This window comes from Polyodon spathula, chromosome 1, assembly GCF_017654505.1.
Source record: "Polyodon spathula isolate WHYD16114869_AA chromosome 1, ASM1765450v1, whole genome shotgun sequence".
In the NCBI taxonomy this organism is placed as follows: Eukaryota; Metazoa; Chordata; class Actinopteri; order Acipenseriformes; family Polyodontidae; genus Polyodon; species Polyodon spathula.
The window spans coordinates 91,154,660-91,180,270 of NC_054534.1; the positions used below are offsets into that span (position 1 = coordinate 91,154,660).

The window sequence follows — 25,611 nt, forward strand, 5'->3', positions numbered from 1 at the left end:
CATCGACCACAGTCATTACAGTACCATAAAAAACTGACCCCTTTTTAAATTTTTTTTTTTTTTTTTAACTTTTACACAGCTCATTTTCAAAACAAAAAATATAATAAATAATGAACAAAAGACGACTAGCTTATCTATATTGCCCTATTGTCCTATTAAATGAGTGGCATTTTTTTTTAAATGTATGAAGTACCAGCTTCTATAAAAGGGGTCCTAGGTCAGCCCTGCCACTGACACCCTGCCTCATGTTAACACCCAGGAGTCCCTCTATCAGACTGACATAGGTACAACTGTATTCCTCTAGGGGGCAAAAAAAAAAAAAAAAAAAAAACTATTCCTGAGCACATTATTTCGCATGCGCGCTGACTGCAAATGAGACTTCTTCCGAAGACACTGGCTGCGTTCACGGAGATCATTCTGCGCAGGTTCTGCGTACAATCTGACCAATTTAGCCAATGGGTGCGTTCAGGGAGATCATTCTTAGAAGATCATTGGCTAAATCTGATCTGATTCTGCACAGAATCTGCGCAGAATGTTCACCGATAGCCTCACTCAACTTTGTTTAATGTAACATTTATTAGTATTACTCAACACTAAAGTTTTTTCTTGCGCACTTGCCTTTAAATTGTGTAGGTATGCATATTCGTAAATTATACAGTAACTCAAGTAATCAAAATAACCCAACTCTTTCAATACTTGTTTCTTGTTAACAAAGCTGTATCGGAGCATATGTTAAATTAACCAATCCGTGCGCTCATTTCATTACGTCGAAAGCACATATCACATGATTTGAGGCGAGTCACATGAACTGTGTTTTAGTTTGATTCGGTGCTGCTGGGTACAGTGTTTTTCAGTGAGCAGGAAGAGCGCACTGTAAGTATTGGCTGGTTTTGTCCTTTTAAATAATAATAATAATAATAATAAAAAAGTAATATACAAATAATGTGAGTAAATATAAAGTGGCATTAAACTGTTAGAAGTGTTTATTCTGTAAATTGTATGACAAACCAGCTCGATCACAAATTAGTAAACGCGGCAGTAGATAGAGCACTATGCAACACTTGTTTTTCTGTAAAACATTTTAAACAGTACAACTCTGTATAATCATTAGTTATGTGACACATTCAAGACCGATAATGATAATCCAGCACGTCCATGTTAAGTAGCATATCGTAGTTCTAACTTGCATTCTCTGATTAAGTTTATTGTGATACTTTTTGTAACGAGGACTATATAACGATCATGTAAAAGTGACTACAATTTAAGTGATGCCGAACACCTTCTGGAGGTTTGCATTCATCTGATACAGACGATACCTGGTAGAGATTAAGCTAATTGTATCTCACTGAAAATGGGATGATACTAACCAGTATTTATGGGTTTTTAAAATACTCAGCAACAGTCAGAATATTGGAATTAAGTACAAAACGAGTCTAAAGTCTCATAAGAATGCTACAGTGTGTTCTGTTATGCATGAGTTGAAAACCACAACCACAGACTTTTTTTTTTTATTGTACAGCTAATTAATTTTCCTAATTATTTTTACAGTTATTGTCATATATTTATCAAAGTACTGGATTAAACGTCTGCAGAACAATGAGATTGGTAATTCTTGATGAGTATAATCAGGCCAGCGAATGGGCAGCAAAATATATACGCAATCGCATCGTCCAGTTTATGCCTGGTCCAGACAAGTTCTTTACATTAGGACTACCCACTGGTAAGTATTTGCATTTTATATAAATTTACAGCATGTATTTAACATCTTCTGTAATACAGATATTTGAAGTATATTTTAAAAATAAATGTATGTCTTAAGTAAAGCTAAGGGGTACACAAAGAAAGACTAGATCAGAATGCATTTTTGCATTCTTTTTTTTTTTTTCCCCAAAGATAATACTTGAATTTGTTGATTGATCTTAATCTTTATTACATTTATTGGCCAATTATCTTTACTTTTCATTTAGGAAGCACACCTTTGAGTTGTTACAAAAAGTTAATTGAATACCACCGAAGTGGGGACATCTCCTTTAAATATGTAAAGACCTTCAACATGGATGAATACGTAGGTGAGTCTGATTTACTGTTTGAAAATGTGCAAGTAATCACATCTGTGCATGTCTCCTTCCAAGAAAAAAATAAGTCAGCACTTAGTCAGCACTTCTACAGGAAGGCTGTACTTTACAACTGGTTGTAGTTAAGAAACAAAATCTACTGTGTTCCTTCCAAAGGAAGTTTCAGCATGGACTGCAGAACATTTTCAACAGGATGTGTATTTAAAACCCTTTTTTGTTTTGTGTGACAACTAGGAAGGATACAGTATGCCCTTTGCAACCACTTTAAATCTTTGCATGGTGAAAGTCCATCTGTTAATATTGTAAACTGTTATTTTGTAATAGCGTTACCAAGAGATCACCCTGAAAGCTACCACTCTTACATGTGGAACAATTTCTTCAAGCACATTGACATTGACCCTGCCAATGCCCATATTCTTGATGGCAATGCACCTGACTTGCAAAAAGAATGTGAAGCTTTTGAACGAAAAATCGAGGAAGCTGGGGGGATTGAACTTTTTGTTGGAGGTGAGTGAAGAGCTTTTTATTCGCAGAACAGCAGGTCTGTTTTTGCACAAATACCACAGCTTATATATATATATATATATATATATATATATATATATATATATATATATATATATATATATATATATATATATATATATATAATATATAAATCTTTTATTTCATTTGGTCTTAAATTTGATTAAGAGTTGATAAAATATGGTGGTATACAGCAACACGTTTTCACTTCCGGAACTGTACATTGAACTACCGATTTTTGTTTATTAGATCTAAATATACTTTGTTCACAGTATTGAGTTGCGGTAGTTCCGCTACGATCTGTTTGTTTTTTTTTTATAACTTGACCCCTTGTAGATATCAAATCTGTATATGGGTGTTTATTTCATTTAAAATGGGTCTGTATTTGTGCATAAAAATATAACATAGCGGACAGTGAAAATGTAATTACAAAAGGATCTACCAATATTATATTTTCCACATTTTAAATTAAAGTGATTTGTATATGTTTACACTTGCACAGTTCTTGCTATTTTATTCATTTTTTTTTTTTTTCAGGTATTGGTCCTGATGGACACATTGCTTTTAATGAACCAGGCTCCAGTCTGGTATCCAGGACAAGAGTTAAAACCTTAGCAAAGGATACCATTTTGGCTAATGCTAGATTCTTTGGTAATGACCTGTCAAAAGTTCCAACAATGACTTTAACAGTAGGAGTGGGAACAGTGATGGATGCTAGAGAGGTACCTTTTTTCATATTATGAAATATTATTTGTTAACTGCATTAAGCTATCAAGAAGTGACTGAGTCTATTGCATTGACTAAACATCAGGAATTGCTTTCATGTTTTGCTAAATACTAGTAATCTCTGGAAACTGTCACATGTATTATTGCTGTTTGTCAAGTATTTGTTTGCATATTTATTGCAAGAAGCTTGTTTTATAGCACTGTGTCTTTTTTATAAATGTTTTCAGTATAACAAATTGTTTTGTTTTTCCCATGCAGAGCTTTAACCAGGCACATTATTGGAAGTGTTACTTTGTTTCTTTATTCTCCTCTTCCAGGTAATGATTCTCATCACAGGAGCCCACAAAGCCTTTGCTTTGTATAAGGCGATTGAGGAAGGAGTCAATCACATGTGGACAGTTTCAGCATTCCAGCAGCATCCACGCACCATCTTTGTCTGCGATGAAGATGCCACGTTAGAACTGAGGGTTAAGACAGTAAAGTACTTTAAAGGTGAGTTTTAAATGCTTTGAGTGAAGCACTGGCCAGGTGTGTCTTGCTGCAACCAATACATTCTGATATCATTTCCAGTGTGTCTGTTTAATAGAAGCAGGTATAACATATTTAGTTCTTGCGCCAGGTTGGATTGCAATTATATAACGCATACAGAAAGTGTAAATGACTGACATTTGTACTCCCTATCTGGTATAATGGTGATGCACTGCCCATCTTAGACATAGTAACCCCCCCTTCTAATTTTTAAACATACTGACTTACAATACACACTGTATGGGTAATTTCAGAGAGCATACTTTGATGTTTATTTACACAGGATTATACTGGCACCCAAATAGCAGTGTTACAGTAGATGTTTGGAATTTTTTGGCCAAATCCTCTATCAGAAATGTTTACTGCAAATGCAATGCCATTAAGCTGTATGTAAATGAAAAACGCAGGCACAAGAGAAGTACTGTACTAAGTCTTTTTTTTAAATATATATAAAGTACAGTAGTCTCTCGCATATCTGACTACGGTGGGACCAGAGTAAGGGTGGATATGTAAAAAGTCAGATGAATGAATCCTATTTTAAGTACCATTATTCAGAGCTATAACAATTACTGTGTTCACACAATTATTGTTCTGAGATTCAGCTCCCCTAAATTCCTTGCTTAGAAAGATACAGGGTATTAATGCTTGCGACAGAGTGGGCGTGTGCATTCGCTGCTGAGTGACAGGCAGGAGATCGAGGTTGAAGTTGATACGCCCCGCAGGCGAACAAGATTTATTAACACACTGAACAGCTCACCGGCAGTGGCAGCACACTGATCTCATGCAACAATGTACGAAAACTGATCTGTTTAATGATAAACTAACGTTGCTGAAGAGGTTGATCATGGTGGATATGTGACGGATTACTGTAATTTAGTTTGACTGACTTCATTGTGCAGGCTCCTAGAAACCCTTGTGTAAGGTGTTTTTTAATTATTTTTTTTAAGGTTTGATGCATGTACACAATAAACTTGTGGACCCACTACACAGTATGAAGGACTACAAAAACTGAAGAATGTTGAACCTGACGGGGAGAACGATTTAAAATGAGAAACTTTAACTCTTAAAGAGCAAGTCGTGCGGTTCAGAAAAAATACAGCTTCATACATCCCTATGTCTCACTAAAAGTATTTCAATAACGTACCGATCATTTTTCTTAACATCCTGACAACTTTTTACACTTATAACTTTAAAGTTTGTGTCAAAGTTATTTTCAAAATGGTCGCTCTAGTGCACTGGGGTTTGAGATGTTCTCAAATAAAAACAAAAACAACAACAACAAAAAAAAACACATCATGGATCGTTATTGCAGTGTTACCCGTTTGACAATGTGGGCAATAATCCTTACGTTATCTGTGCAGTAGGTGGCCATTTTGAAAAGAGATTTGAAAGTTGAGTGTAAAAAGTGGTCAGGATGTTAACAACGAAAAGAAAAAAAAAAGATACGTTATTTAAACAGTTGTAGTAACAAATGTGGATTTGTAATGCCATATTTTTCGGAACCCAGCTACTTGCTCCAAGTACTATGCAGAGATGTCAGTTTTACAGGTCTAGTACTCTATCCAGTATAAAACACTCCTTTGGGTTTTTTCTTTTTTTTTTTTTTTAAGATTACAGCTTCAGTTGTAATGTCAAACCGTAAACCTTTTGTCTTCATTTAGAACATACTATCTATCTATCTATGACTGTTTAACTGCAGTATTTTCTGTTTTGTAGAAGCTGTTACTTCTGTGCAAATCAGTTTATTTATAAAACACAAAACCAGCTACCATTAGTTTTCAATGACCTATTTTAATATGGGCCACAATTAACAGAATGTGTCAGTATAGAACATCCAAGTAGTTCATTGACGCCTATAGAACTGGTAGCATTAACACTTTTGCGCTTTCAATAAAGGAACTGTTACACAGTTAGCAGACTGTTACTGTATTCAACTTTCCAAACCGTGAGTGTAATGTTTCTTACTCTACGCACACTCCATCTTTCTTTAAGCATATTTTATAGAGTATGCATTAAAAATTATTTACAACTTATGCGTTTAGGGTTTAAATATGCATTCGCTGCTGCCTTTTTTTTTTGTTTGCTTACTGTGGAACTGTACTGTAAAAATGCATTAAACATGTTCAAAACTTTGATCTCATACTAATATTTAGCTAATAATTATTATTGTTCTGTGTCTTCATCATATATCATGTGTGTTACTAAATGTGGTGCCAAAATCTGACTTTAATGCCTTTTGTTTAAATACATCAATTACAAGTTTCTGGTGCATGTTGGTACCTGTATCTCCTTATACTTTATTAAAAAGATTAGTTAACAGAAATAAACACGTGTTTGTTTTCTTTCTTTAAAAAAAAAAAAAAAACATAGGTTTTTGTGAATTGTCACATGGGAGATTCACGTTGTAATTGCTTGAAAATTAGGCTTCACCCAGTTCCACAAAACATTTCCACTCATATTTCACAAATCTCTGAACTCGCTGTCAAAACCATCTCATGCATGATGCAATGTCTGCAGTGTCTTGATGACACCTGGGCATGTGTGGCCCATTCCATTTCTATTTTTACAGAAACTGTATTGGTACTATATTCATGTGAAATGAGTGCTGTTATAGTATCTGTTATAATTTAAATTGTTAATTTACTTTAAATTAGGGCTATTAAAACATTGGGTCTGATAAATTAAGACTACTTAATTTTATTTTCTTTCTGAACACAATTCGAAGAAGTTGCTTTTAATACCTGGCCTATTCCTTGCATTAAATTTGTCATTGAGCAATGCATCGTTCTCTCTGACCTACACACCTGAGTAAACAAAATAGTTTCTTCCAAGGTTTATTCGTTTTGTATTCTGGTATTCTCTTTCATGTCGTAAGACATCATGAGAGACACAATGCACAGATTTTTTTTAAATGTCTTTCTATTTATCATTTCTTTTTAACACATTTATAAATGCATCTTTTGGAACTTCTATGTTGCCAATTCTTCTCATTTTCTTTTTGCCCTCTGCTTGCTTCTTAAGGAGTTTCATTTTGCGTGTTATATCACCACCATACTGCAAAGAAAAAAAAAAATATGAAAAGTGGTCAAATGTAGTCAGAGTTGCATACTATACATATTTCCATACACTTTAAAATAAAAAGGTGATTTTTATACATACACATTTTGCTAGTACATTCTTCCTGTAAGCTTTGATGCTGGAACAAACAATAAAACAAGATATGAGACAAAGACAGTATTACCACAAGTACCTTCTTTTTTTTTTTTTGTTCAATCCAAGCAAGTGAAGCAAAGACACTTCTGTGATATTTGCCAACACATGCCAGTTGCAGAGAAATTGAATAACATTTCAGCCTTACAAAAGATTAACCTGGAAATAATCTCTCCTGGAAAGACTAAACAAATGAACATTCTGATTGTAGTGAAGCACTGAAACAAACATTAGGTTTCTAAATAGACAGAACCAAAATACCATTAAATAAAAATGCATCCCTTACGTCTCTCTTGCAATGACTTTGTTGCCAAGTGCTGCCTGAATGGCTATTTCGAACAGTTGTCTCGGTATGGAGTCCTTCAGCCGTTCACACATTGCTTTTCCAACAGCGTAAGCCTTTTCTCTGAAAGACAAATCCAATAAAAACAGATATCATGTATTGTACATTTTTACATCATATTATTCTTAGAGTAAAAAGTATGTAACAGTATTGTCAACAGCTCTAGGTTTATGTGGATTGAGTCTGCATCAAGGTATGCCAACATGAAAATAAGAGATTCAAACACCAATCAGATTACATGGACAAAACACTGTTTACATAGTTTATGCATTTCAGTTACTGAACTGGATACAATTTTCTTATGCTTTGGGTGGTTGGACACTTTTTTTCAAATGTAAAGTCTCATATAAATATAAAATATGGCAGGTAGCAGTGTAATTCTACAACACTTACTTGTGTGCAATAGTTGTAAGCTCCTCCACTGGCTTCCCATTTAACAAAATGTCCAATTTAACAAGGTCTGCAGGCTGGTATCCAGCATCTTCATAGTCAAAACTAAAACAGCAGAAATTTTAGAAACACAAAACAAAATGAGAATGAATGAGAAAAAGCCAAGATCAGACTGAAGAACTTCTATTTCCATTCAAAGTGAATGATGCTGCTGAATAGTGAATGCTGTTCCTAGTTGTTATTATTATTATTTTTATTATTATTGCATTATTAGGGGCAATACTTCTGTTTCCAATAAACACTTTCCATATGCCAGTAACATCCAACAAATACAGTCTTACCTGGCATATCCAGAAGACAGAGACTTTAGGTGGTCATAGAAGTCCACTACAATTTCATTGAGGGGAAAGAGGTATTTCATCATAACTCTGTGATCATCGATGTAAAGCATATTCTTCTGCACAGCACGACGACTCTACAAATAATTAGAAAAAAAGATACATATGAGCATGTGAAATCACAAATTGAGAGATACAAAGAGACTGTAAAATTAACTGATTTGTTATATAAAAAAAAAAGTGTTAAGAAAATATTCTGCTCACAAGACACATTGTCATAATCTTTCCAATAAATTCGTCTGGTGTAATTATGGTGCCAACAACCATAGGCTCCAAGTACTCCAACACTTGAGATCTATCAGGAAACTGAGTCGGATTGACAAAGGTAACCTCCTCTTCACCGTACTCCTGTAAAATAGGAACATAATCATTAGCCTTTACAAATTCAGTTAATTCATTGTTAGGCATGCTTTTGACCCAACAGTGATGCATCTTTCAATTTTACAGGACTGAAGCCCAACCAGGTGGAGTGACTGATATTCTCATCACCTGAGCAGCTAACTTTGTCAGGATATTTAACTAACTGTAAGGTATACCTCATTCTTATCTTACAAATTATGTAATACACTGGAAATAAGACCCAATCACTTAATATACAGCACCTTTATGAGTTTTGCTGATGCAAGAAGAGCCTTATATGGTACAGTTGGGGCAGTTACAATAACAGAGGCATTGTACTCTTGCTCCAGACGCTGGTTAAACACTTCCATATGGAGAAGACCCAGAAATCCCAACCTGAAAAAACAAGTGCAATATACGCATTTGAAACAGCATGTTCGCAAGGCTGTATGTGGCTGCTGCACTAAAGAGTCACAACAACTGTCAATCCTTGTCTGAACCCATTAACAGTGGGGAACAAGCTTCTTTAGAATTCGGGGTATTGAATACATTTTCTACGCAATACTTTTTTCTTTAGTTTGGAATGTCCATCAACGCATACAATTATCGTTCAGATCTGGGTACAGATTTGTGACTTGCTTTTTAATGAGGTTTCACGTGTGCTAAACTTGGTACAAAACAAACATTTCAGAAGTAGAATAACGGCTTTCCAGGGTGTTGGTAGTTAAAGAAGTCTATACATATACGGTGGCATGTTAACATCTAGGCCTCACCTCCAGCCAGCTCCTAAGGCCGGACTGCTGTCCCTGTGCACAGTCACACTAGAGTCATTTAGGGTTAGCTTCTCAACAGCACTCCGCAGGTTGTTGTACTCTGACTGGTCCACAGGATATATACCTGTAAATATAAGACCACTGATGTTAACATGTACACTAGCTTTTTATCTTTCTTTATTGTTTTATTCCTTTCCAGGAAACACAATGGTCTTATAGCTCCCAGCATTGCATCACCATTTTTCCTAAGCTCTGTCCTGGATAGATCACGTTTCAAAGACACGAGGGCGTAGTATATTCTATATGACATCCAAACAGTGGGCTCACTGCGAGTCATTTCACAAATGGTTTGTTTCCAAGTACAGGTATATGCAAATCATCCTTTCAGAATTCATTGACAAGACTATAAAACAGACAGTGATTCACTTGTTTTCAGTAACATGAAAAAACAACCCACACCGCTGTACAGTTTTATAAAAGAGGTTAGAATAGCTTATTCAGTGTTACCAGCAAAAACCATTGGTTTGGCAGGTTTGAATCCTGGCAGAGGTTCCACTGGTTGCTTCTGCAAATAAAACGTGTCTCCAATCTGAGCCTCCTTGACTTCCTTCATCCCAGCAATCACATAGCCCACCTGCCCAGCATACCTGAAATATGAGAACAGCAATGGAATGAAATGGGACAAATTTTGTACTGTGGAATATACATTATGTACAAACTGTAAAATAAAAAAAAACTGTTGACAAAAAAACATAATTAAACAGGTAAAACCACTGCTATAAAATATAAACACAAAATACTGCATACAACTTATCTGTCGGATGTTCTTGAGGTCTGAGGACTCCCACCTCATTCACTTCATAAGTTTTGCCCATGTGTGCAGATACAATCTTGTCTCCTTTACAAATATTCCCTCCAAACAGTGCTACATTGGCGATGACACCTCTATAGTGGTCAAACGTGGAATCAAATACTAGTGCCTTCAGCGGATCTTCTGGATTTGCATTTGGCCTAAAACAAAAATGCACACAAAACAATAACAATCCCCAGCGCAGCGCGACTTTTTTTTTCTGTGCTTGGATTTCCAAGCATCTTGAGAACACAAGAGGTTATTCCACATTCATTTTAATATACTTTGCCATGATTCTGACAGCTCTAAGCCTTAAAACCACTTGTCGACAATGCAAATAAAACAGGTGTTACCTATGTTAAGTCACGTCCTAAAAGTCAACTGCTTCTATTTTAGAAATCAGTCTATTTTAACTGAAAAAATACTGTAAATACTATGGGTTGTGCTAATCTTAACTTGGGAAATGGCTTACGGTGGGATTCTCTTCACAACTTCTTGAAGAACTTGATTAACATTGGTTCCTAATTTAGCAGAAATCTGAAAATATAAAACATAAAATTATTTAAAAATAAATATACAGAAAGAATAAGATCAGTTAGCAACAGTATTGTTATTCTCTTTACTACTTTATACGGATAAATCTCAGCCCTTGGTTTATTTGAAATGTAAACTAATATGTTTAGCCAATCTGATTCTTAAGCAATACTACACTCCAAGTTAATGCACTGTTTGGAACCTCCTACACGCAGCTCTGCAATAATTCCACAACAATGCACACTGTGAAGTTTCTTTTGGGATTATATACAGTAAGGGCCCAATAAAAAACAAGAAACACATTGTAATACACTAAGCTAAAAACATGAGTGTTTAAAACTGAAATATAATACAACTATCCACAAGATACAGTAGTCACCTTCTTTTTACCTTTATACAGTCTTCTTTAGGAATATCAAATATTTTTTCAATCTGTTTTTCAACCCTCTCTGGGTCTGCATTTCTCAAGTCAATCTAAATCAAGCGAAAGATAACATCATTAAAATAATGATTATCACTGAGCTGTTGTACACATTTAAATATTACCAAATCTAAACTAGGTATGGTGGATGTGTTGATACTACCATTAAAGGTTTAGCCATCCCTCATGTCTGAGTCAAAAACATTCATCTTGCCACACTCACCTTGTTAATGACTGGAATAATGGTTAACTGGGCTTCAAAAGCCAGGAAAAAGTTTGCCACCGTTTGTGCCTGAATGCCCTTAAAAAAAAACAAGAAAAACCAAGAAATATTATCATAACAAAAACATTCTAAAAAAATACTTTTTTTTTTTTTTTTTTTGTGAACAACTCTGACCTCTAGTCACAAAAAAAGGTCAAGAATCCTTTCAATTTACCATCAGAGTAAATAAAACAAAAGTGCTGCTATTTTACCATGCAACTACATTCTCTAGTGCTACAACTTTCAAGACTGCCCGAGTGGCAGTCTAGTCTAACGTTGCATTAGCTTCCATAAACATGGGATAACAAATACACTTCGGAGAATATGTTAATTATTTACAACAGTGGGTCCAAATCCTGCCATCCTATAGTAATATTAATTTACAAAAAAAATAATCTTATCACATTCAATAACTGATTTCTGTAGCACAATTTTTTACATTCTTTTTTTCTTTTTTTTTTAAACAAATCATCAAAAACTTACCTCATTTGCATCAACCACCAGAAGTACACCTTGACAAGCTGAAATAGACCTGGCGACCTCATAACTAAAATCAACATGACCCTGCACAGAAAGAAAATAAAAAGATGGCTACACCAGCTAAAATATATTTAAATAGGTTGTCTCCTGTGGATGGCCTGAAAGAAATGGAGAAAAGACCAAAAGCGAGCCGGGAGAGAAAGATTTAAAAAGTATCTTTCACTGTTCTTTAATTAAAGTCTTTTTGAATGGCAATTTATACAGATTCTTAATCAATTCGTTTTGGCACTTTTAACTCAACTCAAACACCAAATACTGAGCACCTGGCATGTTTATTAAATCACATCAATATTGTGTTATCCCAGTGATCAATAATACTCAAAACAATCAACTGCTCACTATTTAAAATGTAAATAACATTACGTATGTGACCAATGAGCTATTGATGTAAAACTTACCGTTGCGTTTTCATTGTGCATCAGTATATGTGTATATATATATATATATATATATATATATATATATATATATATATATATATATATATATATATATATATATATATTTTGCACACACACACACACACACAAATACAGTAGAGAGTCAATAATCCAATCTTTGATCAACTGAATGCACCTGTAATCACGTGATAAAACAAGATTTAGCTGTCAAAAAAAAAAGCAACAGCAGACTTAAAGTAAATTTGAAGCAAATTAAAGTTACAGAATTATTCAGATCACCAAAGCGTTAGATGGAGCATTGTGTGCTTTAAATTGTTGCACTTAAGATAATTAAACAGTCATCTCGTTCTTGATTTTTCTTCTATTTCATCAGTAAGGGCTGGAGAGCCTGTCTATGTTATTGTGCAACTAAGAACTTTTATTTTATTCACTTCAATTGCACGCAATTACAGTGCCTTAACAGCAAGTATTAAAAGTATAGAAACATTTTACTGAATTTTTGAAGTTTAATGATTCCCAAGTTCTGTAATGTGTCAAAGTTGGACTGAATTGTATTCTCTGATGACTTTCAAAGTTTGCTATCAATTACATTTAATTACATCATTTCATTACCTTAACTGTAGGTTTTAAAAGTTTTACTGAATTGCATTAATTTAATGATTTGTAAAGCTTTGCAATTTTGTATGTTTAATGTGATAAAATAGGTTACTAGCTATTTAGCATAGATAGGTACTTGTGTATGCTAACATTATTCTATACATTATTAAAGGTTTCGATTAGTTTGGATAATTGGAGAGATGACACATCAAATATGATTAATTGGATATAGATGGCTCTCTACTGTGTAATATATAATATATATATATAAATAGCACATATATACACACACACCAGTCAAAAGTTTGAGTACACCTGCTTGAAACCAAGTTTTTCAGGATTATCTATGCTTTTAACTGTATAAACTTGTCTATAAACACTTAATATTTCATTATATGATACAAGTACTTATATAAGCTGATAATCATAAGTGAATTGCATTCAAAAATTAAATTTTTAAATGAAAATGTAAATCTTGTCAATTTCACTGAAATGGTCACCCAAAGCAAGGGGATTTCAGTCTGAAGCCCAAGTCAGTTAAATGTCTGAAATGTGTATAACACGGTGTTAGAACACTGGCCTAAGTATAAAAGTGTCTTTGTTAGATGTTCTCTGAATTAACTAGCATGTTACCTAATTAACCTTTTGTCACCAATTATTGTTAAGAAGTGAGGGTCCATGATTACTATAAATATAGGTAGCATAGGCACAAGTTTGTCATTCCTGAATGTAAGGGAGCAGAAAATGGCAAAATACGCTCAGTTGAGCAAAGAAAAAAGAAATGAAGGTCAATCTTTAAGACAAATCACAAGAACTTTGCAAGTGTCTGTAACTGCTGTGGCCAAGACCATCAGACGATTTGAAGAAACTGGCACTCAGTTGTTCAACTGAACAACGTCCTAAGGCAATTTTATGCAACAGTTTAAAAAGCTGAAGGAAATGAATACAGCATTTCAAGTTTTCTGGGTCTAAGAGCTGGCATAAATCACTATCTAAACAGTGTTTCTGAGAAATGTCAACATAATAACTGAAATGGCGTTCCAATCATCCAACAATGTTTTCATTTTTGTCGCTAAGAATTACAGAAAATATGGCAGACATCCCACCACCACCCTCCGATTTCAGAAACAGATTTAAACACAATTCAAATCTCTCCTGCTCTCTCTGCTGACACAGCCACTGGGCTTTTAAACAAGTTCTGGTTCAACATACAATTCTATTTTGCTCACTGCGGACAGGAAGGACTGTGCAACCTGACATAGAAGTTGGTCTCCTCCACCCACGTCCTCACACTAAGAACACCCTCCCTCGAGGTACACATACAGTCGCAGACAAAAGTATGTGGGAAATTAATGAGAACAACCACAAAGAAAATGATTTCAATAGTTTCTAATTGTTCTATTAAAATATATAAATTAAATATTCATCTTTATAATAAAACAACAAATGATTACATAACTTGCATAAAATGGAAAATAACATGCAAAAATGAATTTCATACTTTGTATGAAACCCATTCATTGCTAATTATTGACTGTTATGATTGAAGACCATATACCTGATGATAATTATAGAACATATAAACACATAATCATCAAGTGCTGAAAAATAAATTGGAAATTTGTGATTCAAAAAAGCAACAAAAATGGTTAAAACTAAAGAGTACAGCAACGATCTCAAAATGGCAGTGATACAACTAAACGCAAAAGGACAAAACTACCAGAAAAACACCAGAAAGCACTGTGTGGGCTACTCTTGACAAACACAGGAGAACAAGAACTACTGCAACTAGCTCCAGGTGTGGAAAAGCAAGGAAGATTTCTGCAAAATCCAGAACCAGAATCGCTCGAGCAGCCCGGCAAAATCCTCGGATTACTGCAAGATTTGACACAAGAATTGAGAGAAGATGGTCAAGACATTCACAAGTGAACAATTCAACGACATCTTAACAAGATGAATGTCCATGGGTGAAAACCAAGATGCCAACCTTTGAAAAACAATACACAAAAGAAAGTAGCGTTTTCCACTGAGTACTCGAAGAAGCCTGATGATTTCTTCAACCAAATGTTATGGTCAGACAAATCCAAAACAGAACTTTTTTCACCAAGAAAGCAACAATATGTTTGGAGGAAAAGAGGAGACGAATTTAAAGAAAAGTTAATCAAGCCCAGTGTTAAACATGGTGGAGGTTACGTGATGATATGGGCTTATTTTTCTTCCTCAAACCCTGGTGACATTTGTACTTTGTAGAAGGATAAATGAGTGCTGCAAAATATCAAGACATTTTGCACTCGTCTGTTATCCAGTGCTAGAAGGCTTATTGGACGGAAGTTTGTATTCCAGGAAATTTTGAAAAATAAAAGGAAGATTATAGTTATAGATTGGCCATCTCAGTCCCCAGTCTTCAATCTCATTGAGATGTTGTGGTTTGACTTAAAAGACTGCTGTTGCAAAAAGTAAACCAAAGCCGATTGCAGAACTCAAAGCTGTATGTGTTGAAGAATGGGAAAAATATCTCTGGAAAAATGCCAGGAACTGGTTTCAAAATATAAAAACAAACAAAAAAACTGGAAGCTGCAAGGGAGGCAAAGTGTGGGCACACAAAATACTAATATGTCAAAAGAACAATTAGAAATGATAGAAATAATTTTCTTTGTGGTTTTTCACAAATATAAATTTACACACACACACACACACACACAATAAACATAACCAACATATTCAAATTTAAAAAAAAAAACTGTCAATCATCAACAAAATTCTAGGTACAGAGTTCCTCCTTTTTAACATAATAACAATACTACCAATAATAATAATAATAATAATAATAATAATAATAAATGATGTACGCAATGTAATGCATATCTCAAAATAGCACAAGTGAGATTTCTTATAACTTACAGGTGTGTCAATGAGGTTTAGTAAGTAGGTCTGCCCTTCATGTGTATAAAACAGAGATGCAGTCTGTGCTTTCACCGTGATTCCTCTTTCTCGCTCCACTTGCAGCTTATCGAGGACTTGTTTATTACGTTCTGTTGTGGCAATTGCCCCTATATGAATAATACAGATTATTGGATGTCACAATGAGGAACAAATAGAAGGAAGAGTTGATTATATACACTACTGTGCAAAAGTGAATTTTTATTTTTGTTCAAAATGTATACAGGACATGACGTTCTGAAGATGGTGCAGGTTGATTCTATGTTAGTATAACCCCCCCCCCCCCCAAAAAAAAAAAAAAAAAATTGGGGAAACTAACTGTCCATGACTTTTGTACAGCAGTGTGTAATTATATACACACTCTCTCACACACACACACACACACATTTATCAGGCTTCTATCTAGGGGGAAAAATATAATAATAATAATAATAATAATAATAATAATAATAATAGTAATAATAATAACATATTTATATAACTATATGGGTTATGTATTTCACACACTCAGCAATTTTAACAGTAAATTAACCACTGAGTTATGGTCTGCTGTCCACCTTTGACCGAAAATAGAGAAAAAAAATAACAGAAGCACACAATTAGAAAACAAATCAAAATACAGTATTTTCTCTCTAGTATGCCACTATGTCAGTAGGTAGAAACAACGTCAAATGTGTTTTGTTTTGTTTTTTTGTACCTGTTATTTCCAGTAGTCTGTCGGCAAGGGTACTTTTGCCATGATCAACATGTGCTATGATACTAAAATTTCGAATTTTGTCCACAGGGAATATAGACATGTCAATGTTTACCTGTAAAACAGAAACACAATTATATCACTGATCTATTAGTGACTCTGCACCCTGTTGATAGTAAATATTCAGAAGAAGAAAAAAGAAGCTACTAGCCTCATATCTGACCTTCATCTTTCACTATTAGCACAGCAGTTGCGTGAATAGCATTTTGCTGTTAAACTACTCTTTATATATGTTCTTTTATGTGCACATATTTCTTTCAGTTTCTTAAATTTTATTCCTGGGTACCTTTTCTCGAGAACTGTATTGTCTACAGCAGAACACGCTGACTGATGGTGCATTTTTCATCCAGCGGTGTCTGACAAAAAAGCCATCGCTGTCACTTTGTTTTCTTCGTATTTTTTTATGAACCCTGAAATCCAACAGTCCTCTAAGTGAGGACTTTATCAAACGCCCTGGAGCGCTTACTGCAACCTGCATGGTGACTCAAATGAAAAGGCTGATCATTCGTTGCTCGAAAAAGAAAAAGTACAAAGAAACACAGCATAATCCTACTGTACGAGTGTTGCACAGAACTACGAGTAGCAAGTAATATGCGAGACCTGTCAAGAGAGGAAAAACAAGACAACATTCAGGAATCAAAAGCTAGTTAGTTTTAAAACTTTTACATGCACACATTATTAATGTCAGAGAAACACAATTTTGAGACGTGTCTATGTTTAGGCAAATTTGTTTAAATATGTGTTTCTAAATTCCGACAACTGACTTTGTAATCCGAAAAAAACAACCTCTTCAGATCAGACACGCAAACCGCAGGGCGCAGCCATTTTAAAGGTAAAAGGTCAACTTTTTTTTTTTTTTATTGTTATCAACAAATAGTAAGAACAAAGTAAGAACATTAAATTAATTATTATGAGTGTGTATTCCTTTAAAATAATATGTTATATATGTTACGTCATTAAAATAAATCATGGTATTAAAAAATGCATTATGGTAGCTGTAGTCTTACAACCCACTCACAGAACGTCGTACTGTAGTTCTCTACAGCTGCGTGGACTGAAAGGTTTTCAACAGTTTTTTTTTTCTTCTTTTTTAAGTTTTCAGCAGTCTGTGAACAATATTATGAACTATGATGCAATAGCTAAAAACCTATGCTAAAATATATTTTATAAAAACGTTTGATTATAATTATACGACTATGCATACATTATTATTATTATTATTATTATTATTATTATTATTATTATTATTATTATTATTATTATTATTATTAAAGCATTTTCTTATATTTTAGATCTGCAAGTTATACATTTACAAGGGAACAGAAGCAACAAAGAAATATAGTTTCCATAATCCTGGATTAGCCAAGTATTAGACTGAAGACAGCCCCCAGTGAGATAATTGTTTGCCGCCTTGTTAATGCCCAAACCAGTGTGCATCTGGGTACAGTGTTTGGTCAGTTTTGAGTTAACATGCCATCAGGGAAGGTGAATGACCTGCATTTTAGAAACTGCGCATTTACAAACCATAAAAAAAAAAAAAAAAAAAAAAAAAAGATCTAAGGAGACACATATCTCTTATAAAAATATGTAAATTATGATGTGTAGGAAAGTCAGTAACACATGACCTAGTAAACTAAACTACCTCTATAACTATGCAAAGGAGATTAACTATTGAAATAAAACAAACAAATAAATGCAGTTGTAAAATATATTGGAATTGTAGTATACAGATTGGAATATTATAGCTCCAAACGAACCGAACCGCACTTCAACCCGGATCATACAGTCAAACGAACTAGGTGTGAAAGGCCCCTTAGATTATTTCACTGGTCTGACGTTCTGAGCTGAATATTTTCCCTAGATCCGTATTAGTCATCAGATAGTCATCAGTGCTGGACGAAAATATATATATATATATATATATATATATATATACACACACACACACACACACACAGACACAGGATTTTTACACACTATTGTATTTAATTGTATGTTTTGCTTTTTTTCTGATGTTCTCCCCCTAAATTATAAAAACTATATACAGCACTGTGCCAAGGCTTAAGTCTTATATGGGAAGAAATGGAGGCCTCTTGTGGTTTGTAGCGATATTTCTCAATCTGAACACAAAGCTGAGTACATTCAACTCTCAGAACAGACTTTGCAATATACTCTCTTTTAACGAATAAAAAAATGTATTTTTTTGTTGTTGTTTTGTTTTGTTTAGTATTTACACATCAGTATTTATATTCAACTTAAACCCCAAACAGTCTGGAAATCTGGATCCATGATTTTGAATCTGATGGGTGGAACATCCCTTTTTGACATTCAGACCTTAGTGGTCTAAAAGGGGGGTGCAACCAGACTCTAGTACCTTGAGTCTAATATTTCCCCCACGTACCATATTATATATATATAATATATATATATATATATATATATATATATATATATATATATATATATATATATATATATATATATAAATATTTCAAGCCACAGTTTACATGTAAGAGCATCGTACCGTGTATAGTGAACACTTGTGGATTGGCCTTTTGACCTGTTTCGTCAGGAGAGAACTTTTCTTGGAAAATATGCCACCATATACCTTGTCATTATACACACACACACCACACACACACACCACCTAGATATATATATATATATATATATATATATATATATATATATATATATATATATATATATATATATAATAAAAATATGCACTGTAGAGTTATGACCTGGCAGGTAGCAACAGTAGAATGGAATGGTTTAAACTTTGCATCACTGTCATAGTATGTATATACATGCAACCACCATTAGTTTCCACAGTGAATTATGTCCTTGTGATGATATTACCCACAGCAGAACACAGCAAATGCAAATGCACAAGAATTCCATATCATCTTCTGCTGTTGTTAGTGCTACCTGGTGAGGTACATTGTTCTATGTAGTAATTAAGTGATCTTGCCCGTCGATGAAGGCTTTACCTTGTGTTAGTTGATGGCGACTGGAGTTATGCATACCGAGCCGAAGGTGAAGGCGCTAACCAAAGTCAAGGTCAAGTAACATATGGTTGAGCCTTCACTGAGAGGGCATTATCACTATTAGAAAACAATTTTTCACATTATTTTCTTAAAAAAAAACCACTTTGAAACCTGTCTTACCTTGAACTTATAATGATTTGTCAGATACCCTTCAGCTGAGAAGTTTTCCCAAAAATATTTATAAAGGAATGGCTGAAAGTGGCTGGGGCTCCGTGCAACCCAAAGGGCATGGTCTTAAATTGGTACAACCCAAAGGGAGTCGAAAACACGGTTCTCTCTCTGGATTCCCGGGTTAGGGATATCTGCCAGTACCCCTTTGTTAAATCCAGTGTCGTAGACATCGAACGCTTTTTCAATGACTCATCTGAAGTCAATGCAAAACCGAGTCGAACCATCAGGCTTATCCATTAACACAATTGGACTGTTCCAGTGACTTTGTGACTCTTCTATTACCCCCCAGTTTGAGCATTTCATCAATTTCCATTTTTATTTTTGCGTTCAAGTATACTGTATGGTCTCTGGCAAACTGGCACCCCCGGCTCAACTTCAATGTGATGGTGGGCTACTCGAGTCTGCCCCGGGACAGGAGAAAACATATCATGAAATTCCGCCACCAGCGCCCGAGCCTGACATTTCTGTGTTGGTGTCAGATGGTGTCTGCAATCTGTACTGACCCTGTTTTCGCCAGTACAGAAAGATCAGGTCCCAAGTCTGTGACGCCATCTGCTTGCGACGCTAACAATACCTCATGTTGCAGCCAGGGCTTCAAGAGGTTCACATGATAAATGTGCTTTTCTCTCCGTCGCTCCGGTTGGCAGATCTCATAGTCTATCGTCCCAATCCGGCATGTAACCTCAAAATGGCAATAATAGAAGCACTTTATCCCCCGGCTGAAACATGCGTAACTGGGCTCCTCTGTTATATTGGGTCTCCTGTCTGTGTTGAGCCTGTAGCAATTTGTCATGTGCCTGCTTTCCTAAAGAGCCAAGACATTTGCGCAGGTCCAACACATACCAGACAGTATTGGTCGAATTATCCTGCTGCTCCTCCCACATCTCTTTGATCAAGTACACCCCGGGATCTCCGCCCATACAGAAGCTCAAATGGAGAAAATCCTGTAGAAGCCTGAGGCACCTCTCTGATAGCAAAGAGAAGAGGAGTAATCAGCTTGTCCCAGTATCTCACGTCACTATTAATAAATCTGCGCAACATGTTTTTGAGGGTCTTATTAAAGAGCTCCACAAGACCATCAGTTTGAGGATGGTAAATGGTGATGGCCTGTGAAGAAATGAAGATTACACTGCTGTTTGCATTTGCAGAATGAAATGACCTGATAGCTAAAGATACATCTCAATAAATCCTGTGGCAAGTGTACATTGTCAAACTCTTTCATTTGTTCTACTAATGAAATACAGTACATAACCTTTTTTCTTCCTTTGTATTCATTTAAATTATTCTGTGCATGGTTTGCATTTCACTCCAGTGTAGTTGTAGTTTCATTTCTGTCATCCATTCTCCCTACTTAGCCTGGGAGACTGCCTTGACACACCTCATCCTCTCCTTCTGCTGTTGCACTTCAGTAACTACCAACTTCCTTCAATTGATAAGTTGACAACCTTTGTGCCACAATGCTGAAGAATTGCTGGTAGATTATTTTTCTTTGTGGGCAAAGACCCCTCCTGCTCTGTGCCTGCCATGTCCTTGGGACTACCTGTTTTATCCATGGTGCCGTCATCATCCTTCACTTAGAACCCCAGGAGCAAACTCGGTATTGGTACACCATTGGGACCAGGCGATGGTGAAACCCTTGCTTTCTTCACGTCTTCCTCCACCTCCTTCCACTGAGGAGCAGTCCTCCATTTTATATTCTGGTGGATTAGTAGGTGGAATATCAGAGGGAATCGACAGGCTCCCCTCTTCTAGGATCAACATATCTCTTCAAGATACCTCTTCAACTCTGACTTAGCTGTTGTAAACATGCCATTCTTCTCACTGATGAATAAGTTCTTCACAAACTTGAATGGATCTTTATAAAAGCTGGTACTTACATGCTCCTTCTTTTACAATGTTTGCCTAGGCGATCTGCTTTGCGCAACTTTGCAAGTTTATGTTTTAGATTATTTTGCAGAAGACTGAGGCCCTCCTTCTGACTTTCTTCAGCCCTCCTCTACTGCTTCATCATTTGCCCTCTTTCTCCAACCAGGCGTTCAATCTCCAGCTGCCATCTACTTTCCTGGAATTGTGGTTATTTGTTACTTTCTATCTTCTACTCCAAATCTCTCCCACCCATACATAAGAACATAAGAAAGTTTACAAACGAGAGGAGGCCATTCGGCCCATCTTGCTCGTTTGGTTGTTAGTAGCTTATTGATCCCAAAATCTCATCAAGCAGCTTCTTGAAGGATCCCAGGGTGTCAGCTTCAACAACATTACTGGGGAGTTGATTCCAGACCCTCACAATTCTCTGTGTAAAAAAGTGTCTCCTATTTTCTGTTCTGAATGCCCCTTTTTCTAAACTCCATTTGTGACCCCTGGTCCTTGTTTCTTTTTTCAGGCTGAAAAAGTCCCTTGGGTCGACACTGTCAATACCTTTTAGAATTTTGAATGCTTGAATTAGGTCGCCACGTAGTCTTCTTTGTTCAAGACTGAACAGATTCAATTTTTTTAGCCTGTCTGCATATGACATGCCTTTTAAGCCCGGAATAATTCTGGTCGCTCTTCTTTGCACTCTTTCTAGAGCAGCAATATCTTTTTTATAGCGAGGTGACCAGAACTGAACACAATATTCAAGATGAGGTCTTACTAGTGCATTGTACAGTTTTAACATTACTTCCCTTGATTTAAATTCAACACTTTTCACAATGTATCCGAGCATCTTGTTAGCCTTTTTTATAGCTTCCCCACATTGTCTAGATGAAGACATTTCTGAGTCAACAAAAACTCCTAGGTCTTTTTCATAGATTCCTTCTCCAATTTCAATATCTCCCATATGATATTTATAATGTACATTTTTATTTCCTGCGTGCAGTACCTTACACTTTTCTCTATTAAATGTCATTTGCCATGTGTCTGCCCAGTTCTGAATCTTGTCTAGATCATTTTGAATGACCTTTGCTGCTGCAACAGTGTTTGCCACTCCTCCTACTTTTGTGTCGTCTGCAAATTTAACAAGTTTGCTTACTATACCAGAATCTAAATCATTAATGTAGATTAGGAATAGAGATACATAGAGTGTATCCTCAAACATATCCAGCTTCCTTTCTACTCTTCCACTTAATTTTGCCAACAAAAAGCAGAGGTCCACATCTACTGTGTGCCAAACCATTTTCTCTGAGGCTCTTGGCCACTTAACCCTTGGTTTGCGTCTATTAAGGTCCCTTTCTCTACTAAGTTCATTATTATTAATTAATTAATGTATTTCTTAGCAGACACCCTTATCCAGGGCGACTTACAGTTGTATACAAAATACATATCAAGAATTACAGTAAAATCATATGACTAACCTCCCCACTTTCATTGGTTTCATTAGTAACTGTACTTCTATTGGAACTACTCTCATGTATAACAGGGGTGATGATATCCTGTTTCTGGCTTTCACTCGTCTGACTTGACCGGCTTCATAAGAAGTATTGATCAATGCAAAGCCCCTGGCCTTTCTCCCTCAAGCATCTCTTTCTCCCTGGATGATTCTTGTCAACTTGGTCTATCCACAGGTACAAGCCTGGAGTGCCGCATCTTGTCCCAGAGCTCTGACTGCAGATCTTGAGCTGCACAATGGGGTTGTCTGTTGTAAAGTAGCACGAGTTCTCATGTCAATTTCCTTTCCTTAGTCATTAAGTGGGTTATTCAAATTTGAAACATCTTCCACCTCCACTCTTGGGTGCGTCTCTGGGTATTTTACTTTTTACTGTATTATAAGCCTCAAGAGGGTGTCTGCAGCATCTTGTTCAACCTGAAAATGCAGAGATACTTCTAGCTAGGGTGGCTATCCCTAACCAGCCCAAATGGGGATGACTCGTCAGCTCTCTCTCCAAGATGTCAGTGGGCTTTCCCTTGTCGCCAACTGCCGTATTCACATCAGCCATTGGATTTATGGAAGAGCTTCCTGAGTTTAATTATGTGAGAGTAGTTGTTATTTACTTCATGCCAATATTGAAAAAATAACAAATAAAAAGTTCTGGAGACATATGAGTTAAAGCCAAAAATCATGAAATTAGCTTCAACATTTAAACCCTTGCAGAATGTATTATCTGCTCAAACTAATGAGCTGCAAGCTGTTTAGAAACAGGCTAATGTTTTCCCCCTTCATAAGCATTTGCAAACAATTATTGTCTCAGTTCTCCCACTAGTATTTGAGATGTTTGAAACACAAAAGTAATAATCCCTTGTACCCTTTTTCAATCCTGTTTTAGTTCCAGACACAGCCTCACTAATCACATTATTTCAACACATATGTCTTTCCTGTCAGATGTGGTTTATTTAGAGGGCTATACAAGCATTGGGTTGGATTAAACACAACTACTTTTTATTTAGTTTATACTGTATCAGGTGGCAGTAAAAGTATATATATATATATATATAATCATTCATTTGAAGTTTATTCTGAATTTGTAATTCACAAATTATTGTTACCAGGGACATTGTAAATTAAATCAGGAGCTTAATTAAGACAACATTTTAAAACCACCTTGAGCTGTTGCTATTGGAATCAGTTTATTTAAGGGGTGTAATCTGGTACTGTTGTGCGATACACCGTGGTTACAAATTCTGGCCTAGTAGGTGAAATGGGGTTAAAAGTTCTACATTTGTTTTTGCAAATGAGCCTGGTTGTTCTGTGATAGCCAATCTTGTGAGTTATCAAAATGTATAGAACGTCATACCTATGTATCTGCTGTGTAGAATCCAACTTTCAGCAATGATTTATGATTATGCCTTTTTTTTCTTGCACTGAGTCTATTTATTCAAGCCTAATGGCACTTCACAGCTCTTTGATCTTACATCAGTCACAGTTGTTTGCATGCAGGTTTTACTTACTGAAGGGACCAGCATGATCCAACAATGTTCACCATACAATCAGAGAATACTTTACATTTTGAAGTTTGTTCTCAGTTATTTACTTCTTTTTTTTTTGCAGAATTAGAATGTACAGTGATGTTCCCTCAATGCAGCAGCTTCCTACAACAGTGTCCTCACCTACAACAGTGTCCTCAATCACATCCAGATGTATTTGAAGGCTAGAGAAGTATACTAGTCCCTTTATTGCTGTTGTAAAAATATGCTATGCTGCAGCCCTGCCTTACCAGGTGTGCCATTCATGGATGGGGACCAAAACTAAATGAATTTAATTTAAAAAATGTAAAAGTGCCTTATAAAACATTGTTATTTCTGCAATTTGTTGCTATGTTGGACCCCATTCATAAAGCTCAAACTGTCAATATAAAGATACTATAATGTTTTTTTTTCCCCCTTTAATACTGCACTAAATCATAGATTTTGTTATTTGTGCTTTTTAAAGCCCCTATAAGGACACTAGTGGACTACAGTCCTTGTAACAATCAGAAAAACATAAAACAGTGGCATGGTAGAGATATTGTAATACAACCTGTGAAACAATATTTCCTCCAACTGCCAATTCAAAATGTACTGCTACCTGTGACACAGTACTACTAAAATCCACAAGGTGTCTCTGCTGATAAAGTTTAGAACAAAAAAAATAAATCACAAATTAAAATCTGAAGTCATCCAATTCTAGGAACCAGATCAAATACTGAACTGGGCCCTAAGCTTGCACCTGTTAATTGTTACATCAATGTTGCCCATTTATAGTCATTTATTTATTTTTTCTAACAAAGAAACAACATGTTCAGGTGGCCATTTAATTTGATTAATTTTGTTTTCATTCATACTACTGCAATGTCTAAATCATACAAGCAAGAACACATGACATTAAATCCA

The 25,611-nt window shown here is 35.4% G+C and overlaps 2 protein-coding genes across 3 annotated transcripts; one reads left to right on the forward strand and one right to left on the reverse strand.

Moving 5' to 3' along the window:
* Window positions 1-766: 766 nt before the first annotated feature.
* gnpda2 (glucosamine-6-phosphate deaminase 2) lies at window positions 767-5,085 on the forward strand. Its single transcript, XM_041265745.1, has 7 exons — window positions 767-873; window positions 1,549-1,720; window positions 1,968-2,069; window positions 2,400-2,582; window positions 3,138-3,322; window positions 3,644-3,818; window positions 4,802-5,085. Exons 2-7 carry the CDS (start codon window positions 1,597-1,599, stop codon window positions 4,864-4,866), a joined length of 834 nt encoding a protein of 277 aa, XP_041121679.1. The 5' UTR covers window positions 767-873; window positions 1,549-1,596; the 3' UTR covers window positions 4,867-5,085.
* Window positions 5,086-5,247: 162 nt separating this feature from the next.
* guf1 (GTP binding elongation factor GUF1) lies at window positions 5,248-17,427 on the reverse strand. 2 transcript variants are annotated; one of them, XM_041265767.1, is made up of 18 exons: window positions 17,371-17,427; window positions 16,893-17,206; window positions 16,550-16,661; window positions 15,814-15,962; window positions 11,858-11,938; window positions 11,336-11,413; window positions 11,082-11,165; window positions 10,630-10,694; window positions 10,115-10,318; window positions 9,815-9,954; window positions 9,308-9,431; window positions 8,798-8,930; window positions 8,400-8,543; window positions 8,139-8,272; window positions 7,801-7,902; window positions 7,351-7,470; window positions 7,014-7,050; window positions 5,248-6,908 (listed from the first exon to the last, which is right to left on the reverse strand). In XM_041265767.1, exons 2-18 carry the CDS (start codon window positions 17,082-17,084, stop codon window positions 6,774-6,776), a joined length of 2,034 nt encoding a protein of 677 aa, XP_041121701.1. In that variant the 5' UTR covers window positions 17,085-17,206; window positions 17,371-17,427; the 3' UTR covers window positions 5,248-6,773. The 2 variants fall into 2 exon arrangements, with proteins under 2 accessions (XP_041121701.1, XP_041121691.1); XM_041265757.1 differs by having other exon boundaries at window positions 16,893-17,421.
* Window positions 17,428-25,611: the final 8,184 nt, after the last annotated feature.

Bases quoted from the DNA above. Each gene is read 5' to 3' on its own strand.
- gnpda2 (XM_041265745.1), top strand. From the start codon at position 1,597: ATGAGATTGGTAATTCTTGATGAGTATAATCAGGCCAGCGAATGGGCA. The intron at 2,583-3,137 runs GTGAGTGAAGAG...TTTTTTTTTCAG, and splicing joins GATTGAACTTTTTGTTGGAG to GTATTGGTCCTGATGGACAC. The intron at 3,819-4,801 runs GTGAGTTTTAAA...ATTTTTTTTAAG, and splicing joins GACAGTAAAGTACTTTAAAG to GTTTGATGCATGTACACAAT.
- guf1 (XM_041265767.1), bottom strand. From the start codon at position 17,084: ATGCAGGTTGCAGTAAGCGCTCCAGGGCGTTTGATAAAGTCCTCACTT. The intron at 10,695-11,081 runs GTAAAAAGAAGG...TTATATTTTCAG, and splicing joins CTAAAGAAGACTGTATAAAG to ATTTCTGCTAAATTAGGAAC. The intron at 8,273-8,399 runs GTGAGCAGAATA...AATTATTTGTAG, and splicing joins AGATTATGACAATGTGTCTT to AGTCGTCGTGCTGTGCAGAA.